Source organism: Nothobranchius furzeri, chromosome 12 (genome assembly GCF_043380555.1).
Source record: "Nothobranchius furzeri strain GRZ-AD chromosome 12, NfurGRZ-RIMD1, whole genome shotgun sequence".
Classification (NCBI taxonomy): domain Eukaryota; kingdom Metazoa; phylum Chordata; class Actinopteri; order Cyprinodontiformes; family Nothobranchiidae; genus Nothobranchius; species Nothobranchius furzeri.
In genome coordinates, this window is record NC_091752.1 from 36,238,678 (window position 1) to 36,257,029 (window position 18,352).

At 39.7% G+C, this 18,352-nt stretch overlaps 3 protein-coding genes and 1 long non-coding RNA gene across 4 annotated transcripts in view; all 4 read left to right on the forward strand.

Annotated features, from left to right (window-relative positions):
* Window positions 1-18,352, forward strand: part of LOC139062122 (uncharacterized) — a 175,784-nt gene that overhangs the window by 37,558 nt on the left and 119,874 nt on the right. The gene's annotated exons all lie outside the window — the stretch shown is intronic.
* Window positions 471-9,025, forward strand: ppa1b (inorganic pyrophosphatase 1b). The gene is made up of 11 exons (XM_015975982.3): window positions 471-628; window positions 1,379-1,443; window positions 1,772-1,825; window positions 2,735-2,854; window positions 2,954-3,040; window positions 7,706-7,832; window positions 7,923-8,050; window positions 8,229-8,314; window positions 8,404-8,479; window positions 8,562-8,601; window positions 8,693-9,025. The coding sequence occupies exons 1-11, from the start codon at window positions 568-570 to the stop codon at window positions 8,722-8,724; spliced, it is 876 nt and encodes a 291-aa protein (XP_015831468.1). The 5' UTR covers window positions 471-567; the 3' UTR covers window positions 8,725-9,025.
* sar1ab (secretion associated, Ras related GTPase 1Ab) lies at window positions 9,658-14,314 on the forward strand. Its single transcript, XM_015975983.3, has 7 exons — window positions 9,658-9,763; window positions 10,617-10,681; window positions 10,791-10,910; window positions 10,997-11,062; window positions 11,150-11,253; window positions 11,342-11,473; window positions 13,359-14,314. Exons 2-7 carry the CDS (start codon window positions 10,624-10,626, stop codon window positions 13,473-13,475), a joined length of 597 nt encoding a protein of 198 aa, XP_015831469.1. The 5' UTR covers window positions 9,658-9,763; window positions 10,617-10,623; the 3' UTR covers window positions 13,476-14,314.
* Window positions 15,257-17,798, forward strand: tysnd1 (trypsin like peroxisomal matrix peptidase 1). The gene is made up of 4 exons (XM_015975992.3): window positions 15,257-16,553; window positions 16,869-16,999; window positions 17,078-17,263; window positions 17,371-17,798. The coding sequence occupies exons 1-4, from the start codon at window positions 15,487-15,489 to the stop codon at window positions 17,571-17,573; spliced, it is 1,587 nt and encodes a 528-aa protein (XP_015831478.3). The 5' UTR covers window positions 15,257-15,486; the 3' UTR covers window positions 17,574-17,798.

The window sequence follows — 18,352 nt, forward strand, 5'->3', positions numbered from 1 at the left end:
CCATTGCACTGTAAGCCATTTGTTCTCTATTTACACAGGAGAGTGAGAAACTTAGTAACCCTACACAAAAAAGCAGTCCACAACTATTATTACACTACTACTGCTGCTGCTGCTGCTGCTGCTGCTACTACTACTTCTTCTTCTACCACTACTACTACTACTACTACTACTACTACTACTACTACTACTACTACTACTACTACTACTACTACTAATAATAATAATAATAATAATATAAGGATGGACAACCAAAAACAGTATTGTTATTTTAATAATTTATGACATGTTATTAATCATATGTTCGTCATCATTTAAGTTTGCTTAACTTTTACACTGACTAGTTAAACTTACAATCAATTAAAATGCCAAATCAATAATATTTTATTGCCTATTTTTTGAGAAGCCCCTGAAATTGGGTTTAGAAAAAGATTTCCGATAGTTCATGAACGCAACATCAAGGAATTGCGCATGCGCAACCTTCTTAGCGACTGCCAGCCAGGCGCAAACGTCCTCTTCCGCCGCCATCCCTCATCCCGAACCAAACGGCAACAGAAACCGGCTATAAACATGAGTTTCTCAGTTGAAGAGAGGGGCAACCCCAACTCGCTGAGCTACCGCTTGTTCTTCAGTAAGTAATTATTATTTTAAAATTATACAAATATTTTCTTGCCAAAGTTTGAAATGAGGACTCTCCTTAGACAACGTCGCAGGCCAGTCGCAGTCTCCCACGTGTCACTGTAATTCATTTATTTTCTCTGGGGTCTTTTGTGTAAATAAATACGTGGATGCGTGTACTTGAGCTTTATTAACATCTTCACCAGAGTGAGCCTTATAAGTCGTTAATGAATTCTTTTTTCTTTGGCTAGATATCTAGAAATAATCGGATTTTATGTGGGTCTCCTCAGTCATTGTTATGGAACTTTGTAGAAGGAAGTTAGTTGGATATACCGGTATCTGGAAATCTCAAGGTGTTTACGTCATCTGTCATACCAGTTAAGTGAGACTACGCCCTCTGTGATCACAATCAGGTCATCATTTTTTGCATTTTGCCTGTAGGACAAAGTTTGCATTGATATTGTGTCGAGGCCACATAATATTGTGACGTTTTTATTATTAACTCATAATCAGGTTTAGAATATAGAGCTCCATTGCCATAAACCAAACTTCTGTCAGAATTTCTCAAAAATAAAAATAGGAATTTAGGTGAGTAAATAAAAATTTGGCTAAAATAATTAGATTAAGACGCACTGGACTCTTTATAGTATTTTATATCATCAGTTACACTAAATTAAAGCTTTAATCTGTTGGGATCTTTGGTGTGAAGTGAAAGTAAAGAGCCATGAACACCTGTGTCCTGTTTATTTTGACTACTCTACAGAAAATGCTGAGGGAAAGTACATTTCCCCATTCCATGACATCCCAATTTACGCTGATGAGAGCCAGGTATGGAATCTTTTACTAATATCTAAAAATGTGCATAACAGTAATTATTAATGATATTCTGTCAGTGCAGCGTTGCTGCCACAAACATAATTATTTTAATGCATTTATCAGCAACGATGGCATGAATCCACCTCAGATAAAGCAAGTTCAGAGTCTGTCTGCATGACAGTGACCTTTACCCTTTGCTTTCTCAATGCTGTGTCTATATCGCTCACAACTGCCGTATAATGGATTTTTACTAGGAAATATCAGGATGATTGGTTTTAATTTTCCATGTTCTCTGGATATAGATGAATACTTTGTTGAATTATTTTCCCGTCCCCCATAGAACATCTTTCACATGGTGGTTGAGGTGCCACGGTGGACTAATGCAAAAATGGAGGTAAGATTTTTATTTATTTTATCAATCTGGCTTTCAGCTGTTCACTTTTATAAAACCCAGTTAATGAACCCGAACATTGGCTGGAAACCATAGTATGCAAAAACAAAGCTTTCATTAATATAATTCAGCATTTAAAGTTCATTTTTGAGGTCAACGTGCACGTGACTATTCAGCAGGGTACCCTGCAAAAAAGTGGGCAGCAAATCAGACTAATTTATCAACGTCTTTTCAGAGAGGCTCATACACCAGCTCAACCCATCCAGGTGTCAAAATATTCTTAGAAAGCACATTCACTCAGGTGTAGCACTTAATGACAGTCATGAGGAGGTACTTGAATTTTAAGTATTCTAATTTTTTCCACTTTTATTTACTATATCGACAAAGAGTTTTGTTCTGCTATTAATGTGAAAAGAGTGGTTTGAGTGGTCATCTATGTCCTTAACTCATTCACTACCAATTATTTGCATTTTGTTACTGTGTGGGTATCGGAACGAGCCCCCGCACTGTGAGAACAAACCTTTCAGCTCTAAAGCCGATCTTCATCTGCATACGTTACATGTCACGTGATCAGGAAGCAGAACATCCATGTGTTAGATCGTTTTGGGTCGCTGCCGTAAAAAAAGTGAGGCGCAAACCGGAACAGCTTGTGCCGATCACAATTCAACAACGGATTACGAAATAACGGATAACGCTCAAAATGTGCAGATTCTTCCTCTTTGTTTTGGTAGTTTTGGCGTTGACATCATCAAAGAGCACAACGTTCTGTGACGCTTAAAAAAACTGACAACGCTGACAGCGAAGGGCTTTCTGATCAGGAAACGGCTGGCAGCGAATGAGTTAAGCACTTATGTATACATGTTCCTTCTTAACAGAGACTTGATAGTAAACATGTACATCATATGTGTTCAGATCGCTACAAAGGACCTCCTAAATCCAATAAAGCAAGATGTGAAGAAGGGCAAGTTGCGCTACGTTGCTAACGTTTTCCCACATAAAGGCTACATTTGGAACTATGGAGCAATTCCTCAGGTCAGTTTAGTGTGTGAGACATTTGTGATGCTTCCTAAAATCTGTCTAATTGAGTGTAATAGATGCAAATAATGAATGAATTCTGTTTGTGTGTTTCAGACGTGGGAAGATCCGGCTCATAAAGATGCAGACACCGACTGCTGCGGCGACAACGATCCCATTGATGTTTGTGAAATCGGTAGCCAGGTACACAAGTTCTGTTTTATCGCGTACATACTTTTATACATTAAAGTTGATTGATATATACATAATTTTCCTGCAACGTATTCCGACGGGTGACGTTTAGACATTTTGAGGGGCTGATGCATTTCATGGAGCAATTCACTAATCCGAAACATTTTTACTCAGTTTGCGGAAGCAGACCACATGGGTTCCTGATGCTCAAGATCGTTTTTTTTTTTTCCAAACTTCCTTGGGTATTTGATGTGTAAACCAACAGTATACTAGTGTTGAGCCAATTCACCGTGACACGTGCTGATTCAAAATCGATTTGTGAAACATTTAAAAACAAATAGAAATAAATGCTGAAAAACAGTCACAAAGCGTGGCAGGAACATAAAAGTAGCACGTGCCGCCCGGACACTTTAGGGGACGGACCAGTGGAAAAAACAAAACAGCAGTGGTGGCAGCTTTTTTTCTCCGCTTCTGTCACTGAACGTGGGATTTATTCATAAGGGTTAAACAAAAGTTGTGTGAAACTGAAATTAAATACAACAGCACTACAAAAAAGTTCCCATTCCGGGTTAGATGAAGAGAAGAAGCCGGTGGTTGTTCCTCCTAACCAGCCAGTGACTGAGGAAGGATTAATAAAATGTGCCCGCAACGCCAATGTGTTTCACAAAACAACGGCACCACTTTGCTGCAAGTGAAGGCGGCGTCGGGCAGCCTTGATCATTGATTAGTCGTCAGCCCTTTTGTCACTAAGGATTACACGATGGTGGTATAAAGTGGGTGTGGGGGCGATCTCCGTGCTGTCACGGACTTCCCCTTAGCTTGAGCGTTGCTTGATTTTTCTGCCGGTTGAAGCAACACTTAAGTTTTTTCACGAGCAGCCCCAAAAATCGTCCGTCCTTCACAGTCCAGCGTTGACTGTCTGGTGATCTGTGCTTCAGCTCCAACAGCCAGAAGATTCCCCATCTCTGCATCGCTCCCGTTTGCCGTCTCCGCTGATTCTGTTCACAAAAGCAAAACTGTGTGCCCGTGTTTACTTTTGTTTTCATTATTCATGTTTATCCTGTAGATTTGATGCAAAAGCATGTTGGGAGTGTTCAGTCCTACATGAATAAGACAGTGGAGTAAAAGGCATTTAGGAACTTGAATTAATGTTTGCAGAATTAATTTAAAAGTATGTAAAATCTTTGTTTGTGGACATTAGACTTGATGGAAACTGTTCTATTGGAACAGTGTGGATATAAAAAGCCAGTTTTTGTTTGAGACATCTTTATTCTGTACACAAGATGAGGCATTAGACAATATTTTGAATTCATGAGTGGTTTTACGAAATGTTTACCGTGTTCTAAGTTATAGTTGTACAACTTTTGATTGAATTTGGCACGTATAATTAGAATCACAAGAATCCTAGTTTTCTTATGAGGTATAATATTTATATCGGGGGTCTCCGACATGTCGCTCGGTAGCTCGCGGCACACTTCTGGAAACAGCCAGCGAGCCATCCTGACTTGTAATTAACGTCCCCATTTTCTGTAATGTCTAATCTAAAATACATTTTGAGGAAGTAAAATAAAAGTCTTGGCAAATATGTTCTAGTGGAAATACATAGATTAATTGATCGGGTTGCACGGATCCTCGTTTCTGTCAACTTTGATCGGCGATTGCAGCTGCAGGTGGTTGAAGACGCTCTTCTAAAGAGGTTGGGGTGATGTCGGTTATACAGACCTGGTTTCAAAGAAACATCCTCAGTAAAATAATCTGGGGGATAGTGAAGTCCTATCTGCTGTAACAGCTCATTAACGCAAATTAAATGCTGTTAATTTATGAACACATGATGAACAAAGGCTTCCAATCTCTGGACATCTTTTCTGATTTAGTTTCAACAAATTTCCCTCAACAGTTTCAACTGATTGTCCCATTTAGTAATAAAACGTGATTGTGAACGCTCTCTGTCTGTGTTGCGTACAGCCGCCAGGCCCACAGAGAAAAAAACACACCACACCTATAACTAAACCTCCAACCTTAAATGCAGCAAAGCATAATTTACCTGCAGGCATTCAATAGTGAAGCAAACTTCACTTTCATGAGCAAAACCCCAGAAATAATGATTAAATAAATCAGGAAGAAATGTTATTCTGTTTTTACATTTTTCACCTCAATTCACACAACTTAGAAATTTGTATTTCATCACATTTAGCTTTTATTTTATTTTATTTTTTTTATTAAAAACACCTTCTCCTTTATTCGTTTTATGAGAAAAATTTGTTTTGCATTGTTTGGAACAATTACTTGAAAGATTTAGTTTTAAAATGCCATTTAAAGAACATTAAATCTACTTTAAAAGGAATTAAATAGTTTTTTTTAAGTATTTGTTCATTTATGACAAAAAAGCTGAACACAATGAAAAACTGACATTGCTGCTTAGGCTCTGGGCACAGGGTCAGGGACTGACCAGGAACAGCTTAACTGCTCCTGTGTGCTCAAAAAGTTATCTTACTGATCCATTTAAAAAAAAGGTCAATCATTCACATGAAGCAGATTTATATTTCATTATCTGACAGTATCTGATTAGTTTATAAACAAAATGGTTTGTTTAGTTTGATGTTCAGAATGTTACTACATTCCTGGTACTTTTTTATAATATTGATGTATTGAAATACAGAGAAATCAACTTGTGAATACAATGCATGTTAATACAGTAAGTATAGCATTTTTAACTAAAGCATATTCACACATGGAAAGTATCAATGTAATCAATGGTATGGCAATAGCTCCGGTGTGTAAAGGTAGCTCATGGGCCAAAAAAGTTCGGAGACCCCTGATTTATATGTATGTAGAAAGAATAATGCAAAAAAAATGATTTGATGTGGGAGTTCCAGACTCACTCAAAGGGAATAAAAACTTGCTCTGAAAAAATGAATTGGCGAAGAGCAATCGCCGATGTTCGATACATTTGTCCAGTTGCCGATCTTTAACATATTCTAATTCTGTTTTTGGTTATTTTTTAAAACACAGAAAAGATTTTTTTTAACCTTTCTGACAGTTTCGTTTGCCGGCTGCAAACTTGCTCAGAGCTGACGCTGATGGTGGCGTCACTTCCTACTCTGTTTATCTGCGGGCAGCAAAGGTCGTTGTCGCCCACTGCTGCCCGCTCTACCCTCTCCGATGATGCAGTCCCATGCGCGATCCAATGTGTAGACCCCATCGTCTCTGTTTATGGTCCCACATCCATGTCTTCTTATCTCTATTGCTTCCTCTATCCATCTTTTGTATTTCTGTTGTTCAGTCCTAATAGGACTAGTAGCTAACTCCACGTACTTCACATACGATAACACAATATACAAACAACTGGAAGGCTTCGCCATGTGTAACCCGTTATCAGCCACCCTATGCTAGTTTTTCATGGAAGACCTAGAACAAAAAGCCATACCCACTGCCACTCCCCCCCCAAACTGCAAAATAAAGTGGAAACGCTACGCAGATGAACAGAAACACTAACACAACGCTTGAATAACATTGACGACACAGGCAACATAAAGTTCACTTATGAGTCAGAAACAGAAGGCAGTATAGCATTTATGGATATGAAAATCACCAGGCAGACCGACGGGACCCTAAACATAAACACATACAGGAAACCAACACACACAGACCAATTTCTATTATGGACATCAGAACACCCCACCATACACAAAATGTCAGTAATCAGAACATTATATCACCAAACAAACATGATAACAGAAGAAAAAGACCAAAAACAAGAAGACAAACACATACAACACGCTTTAAAGACCTGCGGATACCCGACATGGGCAATAAACAAAGGAAAACAACAAACAACAACAGAAAGCAAAGAACAACCAAAGCCAAGAACCAGAAATCCAAAAAGACAAGAACCAAAACCAGTGATAACCTTACCATACATCAAAGGCATAACAGAAAGAAATAAGAGCAACAATGAAAAAACACAACAAACACACCAACAAAACTATACACAACAGTTAGAAAAAGACTAGTACACCCAAAAGACAAGATACCAGCTGGACTTAAATGTGGAGTCGTTTACGAAATCCCATGGAAACTCTGCAATAAATCATACATAGGAGAAACCGGACGCCAACTCAACACACGAACAATAGAACATAGAAAGGAGTGCGAGAAAGAGGCATGTCGAAGACACACAAGAGCAGCAAAAGAAGAAGCAGAAAGCACAATAAAGAAGTCAGCTGTAACAGATCACTGCATAAGAGAAAACCATATAATGGACTGGGACAACACAAGGATCATAAACACCGAACAACAAAAATACAAAAGATGGATTAAAGAAACAATCGAGATAAGGAGACGTGGATGTGGGACCATGAACAGAGACGATGGAGTGTACATGTTGGACCGCGCATGGGACTGCATCGTCGGAGAGGTGAGAGCGGGCAGCAGAGGGCGACAACGTCCTCTGCTGCCCACGGAAAAACGGAGAAGGAAGTGGCGCCACCATCAGCGTCAGCTCTGAGGATGTTTTGCAGTCGGCAAACAAAACTGTCAGCAAGGTAAAAAAATAACCTTTTCTGTGTTTTAAAAAGAACCGAAAATGGAATTAGAAATCAGACACAGCAAGAACGTACCAAAGATGTTTAACAAACTTATTGAGTGTATAATATGACAGTGGTTTCTTCTCTTAAGGTGTGCTCTCGTGGAGAGGTCATCAAGGTGAAGGTTCTTGGTATTCTGGCCATGATTGATGAGGGTGAGACGGATTGGAAAGTGATCGCAATCAATGTAGACGACCCTGAAGCCAGTGAAATGAATGGTAAGTGTGCATGTTTGCTCCTTTTGCCTACATCTTCACTCCTGCATCAGTTATATCACCTGTATGCTTTGTTGTTCCCATCGTTTTCAGACATCAGTGATGTCAAGCGCCTGAAACCTGGTTTCCTGGAAGCCACAGTTGATTGGTTCAGGAGGTACAAAGTGCCAGATGGGAAACCAGAGAACCGCTTTGCCTTCAGCGAGGAGTTTAAAGACAAGGTTTGTCCTCCCAAAACACCGTATTTAACATTTTGAGCACCTGCAAACATGTTTTATTATTTGAAAAGACCTAATCAAAGTCTTGTGGTAAATTAGGCCTTTTTAAAATCAAAGGATTATCTTCCAGTTAGTTTAAAAACTTTACGTAAACTGAAGCAACCATTATTTTATATTTCAGAACTTTGCCATCGACGTTATCAAGAGCACTCACAGCTTCTGGAAAGCGCTTATCTGCCAGCAAACTAAATCTGGAGAACTCAGCTGGTAAAACCTGCTAGCTCTTTAAAAAGAGTTGCGCTCAAATTTGGTAATATGTTAATAACAGCTGTCCTAATATAAATGTCTACAAACAGCAAAAACACGTGCATCTCGGCTGGGGACAGCCCGTACTGCTGCTCCGCAGATGAGGCACAAGCCGCTGTGTGTGAGGTAAGTTTCCTCACATTCCTTAAGCAACACATGAAGTTTCACCACCAGTCATCTCCAGCTAACTTTTCACTCTCGTTTTTAGATGTGTCCTTGTGGAAAAGAAGAGCCTATTCCTTCATCAGGTAGAATTTTTAAATATTCCTGTTAGAAAGATAAAGATTAAAAAAGTCTTCCTAAATAATAATTATATTTAAATATACTATCGTTTTTCAGTTGATAAATGGTTCTACTATGAGAAGAAGTAATCCGGCTGACTGACCAGAAGAAAAAAAAAACTCACCCGTGGCAGAAAAACTTGAAGATGACCTTTCTGAACCAACTGGGTGCCATGGTGGTGGAATCTGTGTCGTCTCTTCTGTAGATAGCGGTTAAAAACTGTATAGAGGAGTCATTGTGTTCTCATGTCACTACCAACGTATTTTCCAGTTATTTAACAAAGATCTCTTTTTAGAGATGTGCTGTCAAACAAGGTACAGGTGCTGTCTCAGAAACTTGTGCTGTATGACACTGAGCTGCTTTATTAAAGCTTCTCTAATTAAATTATAATCAAAGTGTGGTTTTAATGAGTGGAGAGGTGCTGGGGATAAATATTTATCATGTAACGGTGCCACCTAGTGCTTATTTTTCTTCTTTGAAAGATGTTGGGCTTACTGATTTTAATCTTCTGAAAATTAAAATATGTTTACGTGTTTTTTGCTGAACATAAGTCTTTCAGATATTTTGTTCTTATTGAGTTAAAGTTATATTAAAGTTGTTTTTAATTTAAAAAACTGACATTTATCGTACTTACTTTTGAGGGAATGAATTAATATATTTGCCACTACTGTATAAAAGACACAGAAATTTCCCCGGCTTTAATCAGTTGAAATTAAGGTTATAAAAACCAGCCTTACAACATAATTATAAATATTTTAATTTGGTTAAAATATTCGATCGACAGGGTTTAATATTTGGAAATTAAATACAAATTGGTACAGAAATGTAAAAAAACAATCACATAAATCTAATTTCATATAAAATATTTACGAATGTAAAAAAAAGCTAATTTAAAAATAGACGTGAACAAATATAAGCTAGCCACGAAAATCTAGTTAAAAAAGGCAGTAAATGTCAATGAAAATAAATTTGTGAAAAGTTTTCTCAAAATTTGAAAAATAAATGTTTGCAAAAATAACACCATGACAGTGACGTACTTCCGGTTAACTGTCAGACGGCTTCAGGTCAGTAGCGGAACAGCGTTGGACTAAAACCTAACAGACACAGTCCCAAACTCGGCAGACCAAGGTAAGGAATCCTGTCAAATAGTCGAGCTCTGATAGTTTCCATTTTTACTTGCGTAAGAGTTGTTCTTAGAGAATTATCTGGGTAAACTGGGTAACTCTGGACCCCTCTGCCCACTTTTGTTTATAACTGTTAACCGAAGTTCTCCCCGTTAGCTAACGTTACCGTAAGAGTTGGCGTCTCTCCTGGGAAAGTCACCGCACAGCTTTCTAGTTTATATTTTTTGGATTTTTTTCATACATCAGGAATATAAATAATATTGACGTAAGCTAACGGAGCGACCTTTATTGGGATTAGCAGCACCCATGATGCTGCTGTGTGTTGTGATCTGTAAGAGGAGCAACGTCATCTGGGTCGTTTCTAGAAGCCGTAGACACTAAAAAGAGCTTATGTTCACTGCTGAACATTGAGTTCACTCAAGAGTGGCGTGTGTGTGTGTGTGTGTGTGTGTGTGTGTGTGTGTGTGTGTGTGTGTGTGTGTGTGTGTGTGTGTCCATGAGATAGAGGCAGGGGTGACGGCTGAGATCAAGTGTCCTTCTCACAAGTTGTCATAAAAATAGTCAGAGGCAGATCAGTGTTCCCGAGTCAGGCTTCGCTCTTGTTACTCAGCTTTGCTCCCGTTTTCCTTCCTGATTTAAAACTTGTGTGATTACACACAGATTACACATACCAGCAGAGTAATCCAGATCTGGGAATAACCATGAACAAGTAGCCTCTTTGTGGGATTCTGTAACACAAAAGTGTCCCGATTTTTACTTTTTGGAACTTAATTTTTATTTTTGCTTTTGTGTACATGAGTGAAAATCTCTTTGTTTATTTAAAATATGTATTTGGTATTTCTTTTTTTAAATTTCAGATTGAAAATGTCTTTTATTTTTGGTTGGATCTACAAGAGCTTCAGCAGCGTCCTGCAGTTGTTAGGTATATATTACAGATGTGTGTTTTGTTTACAAAGAGTTTTGGCATGCTAACATTTAATTTGTTATGGAGAACTTTATCCCATTAGTTAGAATTTTATTTTTCCTATCAGGGTTGTACAAAAAGAGTGGGAAGCTGGTTTTCCTAGGACTAGACAATGCTGGAAAAACAACGCTCCTGCAGATGCTCAGAGACGACCGGCTTGGACAGCATATGCCGACACTATACCCAAGTACACTGATCAGTTTGACTATGACACAACCTGATTTAGGTTTGGTGGTTTTATCTCTTGTCTAATGACCTCCTTTCTGGCTGCAGCTTCTGAAGAGTTGACCATAGCTGGCATGACATTCACCACCTTTGACCTCGGAGGTCATACACAAGGTGTGAGCACAGAATGAACATAAATCAGTGTCTATTGCGTAGAAAAGTTGCACTGATGCATTTGCAGGGTGTGTAATTCCCTCACAGCACGAAGGATCTGGAAGAATTACTTCCCAGCCATAAATGGTATTGTCTTCATGGTGGACTGTGCAGATCATGAGCGACTAGCAGAAGCTAAAGCTGAACTAGATGTAGGTCAACTGTAGTGCTTTTATTTTTACACATTTCCTTTTGTCTCTTACTGTTTGAATTTATTTTTTATTTAACTATTGTGATTAGGCCCTGCTAACAGATGAAACCATCGCTAACATCCCAGTTCTTATCCTGGGCAATAAAATCGACCGTCCAGAGGCCATCAGCGAGGATGCTCTCAGGGGGATATTTGGTCTGCATGGACACACAACTGGAAAGGTAACTGACACGGGAGTGACAGGGGCTTTGGTAGGTTGAGGAATGCATTTATTGTGCCCATCTGTGTGGTCTCAGATAAAACCAAGTTAAAATGGGAAATTTGCAGAGGAGAATCCACCTCCAGAAAGTGATGCTACCACGCTATATTTTAATCTGTTTGCATCTGGAGTATATAGGAGATATCATGAAGATATTGATGCATATTTTAATTACAATTTTATATATTTTAATCAGTGATCCATGCAAATTAAAATTACTAATAAAGCCACTCAATTTGTCTTGTTTGTGAGCCATAAGGTTAAGATTTTTATTTTATGCACGTATCTATGTGCACACGCATCACGCATAGGGCACTGAGTGGCCGGGGGGCACCAAGTTATCAGGCGTATTAAAAACAGATTATATTAATTATAAGATCAGATACTGGACACCATGCACACACACAACACTGAGGGAGTCATTTAACTGTTGTTATTCACACACAGAATGCCATCTGTCTAATCCAAGTTGACGTGCTTCTCTCTGCTCTGGCTGTGAGTTGGGCGGATCAGTGCCCTTCACCTGCTGCTGATGAATGAATTAATGAATGAATGATGTCTGTGGATGTAAATTCTAATAATCATTTGAAATATTATTCAACAATTGGGAAACAATGCTCAAACAATCTACATGTGTTTTGTGGATTTGGAGAAGGCGTTCGACCGCATCCCTCGGGGTGCCCTGTAGGGGGTGCTCTGATACGGGCTGTTAGGTCCCTGTATGACTGGTGTCAGAGCTTGGTCCGCATTGCTGACAGTAAGTTGAGCTTGTTTCCAGTGAGAGTTGGACTCCGCCAAGGCTGCCCTTTGTCACCGATTCTGTTCATAACCTTTATGGGCAGGATTTCTAGGCGCAACCAAGGTGTGGAGGAGATTTGTTTTAGTGGCTTGAGGATCAAGTCTTTGCTTTTTGTTGATGATGTGGTCCTGTTGACTTCTTCAGAACGTGATCTCTGGCTCTCATTGGAATGGTTCGCAGCCGAGTGTGAAGCAGCTGGGATGAGAATCAGCTCCTCTAATCCAAGCCCATGGTAGTGAGTCAGAAAAGAGTAGAATGTCTTCTCCAGGTCAGGGATGAGGTCCTGCCCCAAGTGGAGGAGGGTCCTGTATCGCTGGGTCTTGTTCACGAGTGAGGGAAAGATGGAGCATGACATCGATAGGCGGGTTGGTGCTCTATCTGCAGTGATGCGGGCGTTGTACCGTTCTGTTGTGTTGAAGAGAGAGTTGAGCCAGAAGGTAATGCCCTCGATTTACCGGCCATCTATGTTCCTACCCTCACCTATGGTCACGAGCTTTGGGTAGTGACCGACAGAATGAGATCGCAGATACAAGTGGCTGAAATGAGTTTTTTCCACAGAGTGGCTGGGCTCTCCCTTAGAGATAGGGTGAGAAGCTCGGTTATCCAGGAGGGGCTTGGAATAGACCTGCTGCTCCTCCACATCGAGGGGAGCCAGTTGAGGTGGTTCAGGCATCTGGTCAGGTTGCCTCCTGGACATCTCCCTGGTGAGGTTTCCTGGGCACGTCCAAACCGGGAGATGACCTAAAGGAAGACCCAGGACACGCTGGAGAGACTATGTCTCACGGCTGGCCAGGGAACGCCTTAGGATTCCTCCGGAGGAGCGGGCCCAAGTAGGTGGGGAAAAGGAAGTCTGGGCCTCCCTGCTTAGGCTACTGTCTTCACAACCCGACCCCAGATAAACGGATGAAAATGAATGGATGAATTGGAAACCATATGTTTATTTTTTTCTCCAGAAAATTCCAAATGAAACCCAACTTGAGACATCTTACTCTGTTTCTGTACGAAATGATGCTGGAATTTGTGATTTATTGTTTTTGTTTCTCTTCAGGGCACAGTATCGCTGAAAGAGCTCAATTTGAGGCCGATGGAGGTTTTCATGTGCAGTGTGCTGAAGAGACAAGGATACGGAGACGGTTTCCGCTGGCTCTCCCAATACATCGACTGATTCTCGTTCTCTTTAATATCCGTGATCCGACTCAGCGTGCTGCTGCAGCCTATGCACACGAAACATTCAACACAAAACTACCTGCAGCAGAAATGTTTTCATTTACTATTTCTAGTACTGTAACTTCCCAAAAAATATTTAAAGTGTTTTGTTTTATTATACTATATATTTTAATTATTATGGTATAAAACTTGTAGGGAATTCTGTTTGCCAGATGCAACGTGCTGCTGTGAATCGGTTTCAGACTTGGTCGTATATTTGATAGTTAACAATGTTCCACCTGGCATAAAAATAGTACATTTAACTTTTAAAATAAAAATGTAATGTTAAAAATAGTTTTATTCTGGAAATTGCTACAGAAAATTTTCATCTCTTATGTTGAAGTGCCACCTCTATTGGTTGTTTTTAATGAAAGGTTTACCACAAGTGCATTAACTTATTGCCATGAGGAGATTTATTTTACATTACTGATGCAGTGCCACTTAAGCATTGCCAAGTAAATTAAGAAAGCCATTGTTTACTGCAGAGGAAGCAAAATGATTATCTGTGCTCATGATGCTTTGAAAGAACTCGCGTACTTTGTGATTACTTACTGCTCAGTACATGCAGTAATATTAGGAGAGTACTTGGGTTGTGCTTAAAAATAGAAATGCAAGCATTTGCTATAAAATGCAGTGTGATAATATACATTATTCTGTGTTGAAGTTTTATTTATGTTTTGGAAGAAAAAAGCTTAAGTTATTTACAGAAAGTTGTTAGATATTAAGTCAAATTTCTGTTACAAAAGATACATAATTCTTTTTTGACAGTTAAAGATTAATAAATATTTTTGACAATCATTTTAAGTGTTTGAGTAATTTTTATTGATCCATTGTTATAAACACTGGCTTTAGACTAAGAGAGAAAGAGAATAAAAGGATCTTTTATATAGCTCAAATGTAAAATAAAAGTACTTTTTAAATGTCAGACAGTTTATGATGGACCATTTATACACTTTCTATCTCGTTAATAGTTTTACTTTTTTTCAACCCTGTTACTTTAAAAATGTTTAAATCAATTTCTTATGGAATTTGTATCATTGTATTGAATGCTGATCTTTTTTGGAGTCATTTGACAGAGCTTCTTAACATTAGTTTTCTGTTACAGTTTTAAATAATTACATTGATCATCTGGATTATACAAAGGTAATTGGTGGTAATAGATTAAAACTAAGCTCTTTTAACAAACAATTTTACTTTGTCATTTATGTCATCTCACTTTAAACTCAGAATACTGTCACTATACCAAGATGTTTTGGACCACTTCACTATAACTGAAAATGTAAGCTGTACTGTAAATAAACAATTTCTTACATCGGATATATTTAACATTTAGATTTTTAATTTACAACAAAATGGTAGTGAAATGCAAGTTATTGTCATCAGCCATCCATCCATTGTCTGAACGTCTGAACCATAGGTCTGAACCCGCTTTGTCGCGGGGGTGGGGTGGGGGGTGGGGGCAGAGAGCCAGTCCACAGCAGGTTATTGTCATTACAATCTAAACAGTTGTACAGAGCAATCAAGATCCGCTAAAAATAAAGATCAGATTAAAATATTGTCAATAACTGTTTCTAATTTAGTATCTAATTAATAGTTTTTTTTTCATAATAAATCAGTGGAGGGTCAGATTCAGCTTTTGAAATTATTTGTCAAACTGTGAATGCCACCCGTTTTGGAAACTCTGTGCAACAAAACAAGCGTCTACATTTTATACTCGTTAATTATTGGCTCAGAAAGCTCCCTCTCTGACCAATGGCGTAAAAGTATGAGTCGCAACCCGGAAGTCAGGGGAAATCTAGCAAACAACCCCAGAAGATAATTATTTTTTGATTATTTTACTGTATAAACATGAATTCCCTGTTGTATTTTTACATCGTATGGTTTCTTTTTAAAACTCTAGTTGGTAGCTTTTTAAATGTTGTTTAATATTTTGTTCGTTTTTCACGTTCTCGACCCTAACGTATTTTGCAATGGAGTTGAAAGACGCGGAGAAGCATTGCTGTGCAGTTAAAATCTCAGGGGGGTCTTCATCAAAGAAACCCACCAGCTGCAGCGGTGTCATCGTCCACCCTCAGACTGGAACCGTAATTTGCACCGGACTCCCGTTTTCACGGTTTATCACCGACGGAGCACCCCTCTCTTCGGACACCGGTGTTCTGTTTCCACGAAGCTTCAGCGACAAACTTAAAATCCGCGTCATCTTTCCAACTTCTCTGGGTCATTCCTCGACACGGAACCCGCAGGTTGAGGCTTTCGTTGGTCCCAGTAACATAACAGGTCAGCAGCAGGAGGTTTCAGCAGAGCTACGGATGCTGGTGAACTGTGTGGAGTTCAAACAAGCTTTCCTTGATGTTTTTATGGATGCTGACCAGTGGAGTTTCCATGGTGACGAGGAGGATGGTGAGATGCACAGAGATGCTCGGTTTCTTAGCTGGTTCGCTGTGCTCAAGGCAGGTGTTTTGTCGGATTCAGGGACCATCCCTTGGCAGAGCAGCTCCTCTCTTCACAAAGGCCACCCAGTTGTTGCATGTGGCTCTCCTTTCGGCTCACTCTGCTTAGATCTGTTCATCAGCACCCTCAGCAGAGGAATCATCAGTAATCTGTCTGGAGAAGACAATGCAGTCATCCTCACAGATGCCCGCTGCCTGCCAGGCACAGAGGGTGGAGGGTTGTTTGTCGTGGAAGACACTGACTGTGTGCGTCTCATTGGACTCATTGTGTCTCCATTTGGCTGGAAGGCAAATGAGTGGATAGGCCTCACTCTTGTCTGCTCGGCTCACCTGATCTTCACCAACATCAGCCGTAGTACCAGTGTTCAAGATCCGCTCTGTGATGTTTGGCTCCTCCCGGAAGATAAGCTCCACATCTCCACAGCAGCTCACGAGTCAGAAGCTGTGAAATACCCCACTGTGTGCCTTGTGGACAGTGGACACGTGTGGGGCTCGGGGGTTGCCGTAAGCTCCAAACTGGTTGTGACATGTCGACATGTAGTCAGGGGGAAGACGTCAGTCACCCTGAAGTTCCACCACAGGGGAAGGTGATAAAACTTTTACTATTTTAAAGACTCTGGTCACTGTTGGGTCACATGGAGGGATGTGTAAAGTAAAGAATATAAATCAGTCAAAATGTGTTTATCAAGCAGTCAGACTTGAGCAGGAATGTAGCACAAATGGTACCATCTCTCATAAACATCCACAAAGCAATAAAGAAATATGAAAGACAAAAAAAAAGAAGGAAAACAAAAAAAAATTAGATGAAAAATGGAAAAATACATTCCAATGGGAAACATTAAATCTAATTTAATGAAAAAGGTTGAACATAAAACTTTTACTTTTGTGATTTCTGGTTGCAGAGTCTGTGAAACCGCAGGTGATGTCCTGTTCTCCACTAAACCATCTTCACCCTATGATCTGGCTTTTGTTCAGCTGACGGTCCCTTTTCCAGATGCTGTTATCCCTCGAATGTCTCAGAGCTTCACTCCAGGTTTTGCTTCAGATTTAGAGAAGTGTAGTGTTTGTTTATATGTTTAAACCACAGTGATTTTTGTTCAACCGACTTCAGGTGAAGCTGTGGTTGTAGTGGGATACGGTGGGCTGGGTCGAGCCTGCGGTCCATCCCTGACATGTGGTGTGCTCTCCAAAGCCATTAGCTTGAACCACCAACCTGTGATGCTCCAGACCACATGTGCAGTCCAAGCAGGAGCCAGCGGGGGTGCCGTGGTGCAGAAACATTCTGGAGAACTCATGGGTAAGAATCTTTACTCCTACATATACTTCTCTTGAACAGTGGGGGGCACATGTTAACCACAAGAAAACATCATTCTGGAACACATACAGTTATTTGCTGTGTTGCAGGAATTGTCTCCAGCAACACAAGGGACCTGGCCACAAGAGCGACTTATCCACACCTCAACTTCATCATACCAGTGACCGTTTTCCAAAGGTTGTTGCAGGAATTTCACCAGAGAAGGAATACAGATGTATTCAGAGAGCTGAACACCACAGAGAAGGGAGTCAAACGGGTTTGGAGGCTACAAGATGCACAAAGTAAACTGTGACTCAGGGTTAAGGAGTTTTTAAATAAAAATCAATAATTTAACTAAGAAAAAGAAGATTTTTCTCAGGATCAATTTTTCAAAATATGTGTTTTCTTCAATTCAACAAATGTTTTATGAGTTTTTTTCATCAACCCACAATAATGTGATGCATTCTCATTAACAACCCTGGTAAGTTAACTGTTTAATTGCACTTTATTGTAATTAAAATAAAAGAATTCTACCAAATTGTACTAATTTTGTTTATACACACATAAATTTACAATGTAAAGCCACTATGATTGTGACAAATAAGACAACAGGTGGAGCACAGAGCTAAAGAACCGCCTTGGATCATTTTAATTGCTCCTAAGTATTTGATCCCTACTTATTTTACAGTTACAGCATCAAGGACACTATTTCTGTAGGCCTGTGACAGGATTTAAATCTGAGCATATAGAGTGTTTCTAACAAGCAGCGGGACTGTTCAGCATAACAAGCTGACAGGTTGCTGAAAATGATTGGTCCCTCTGGGTAGCTGGTGTGTGTGTGTGTGTGTATCAGGTACTCAGACATCTGCTGCCAGGAATACCCACTCGCTGCAAACACATTTGAGGCTTCGCCCAAAGGGACGTACTGGTTCTCATTTCCATTATCACAGAAATGTAAAACTGAGATGACATTTCAAATGACTGGTTACTGTCGATTTTTGCGTTGCAAAGACAATTTTTCTCAGCCTGTACTTCTAAAGATATGCAAACACTGAAGCATGCTGGGAGGTTTGTGTTTCATGGTTCCCAGAG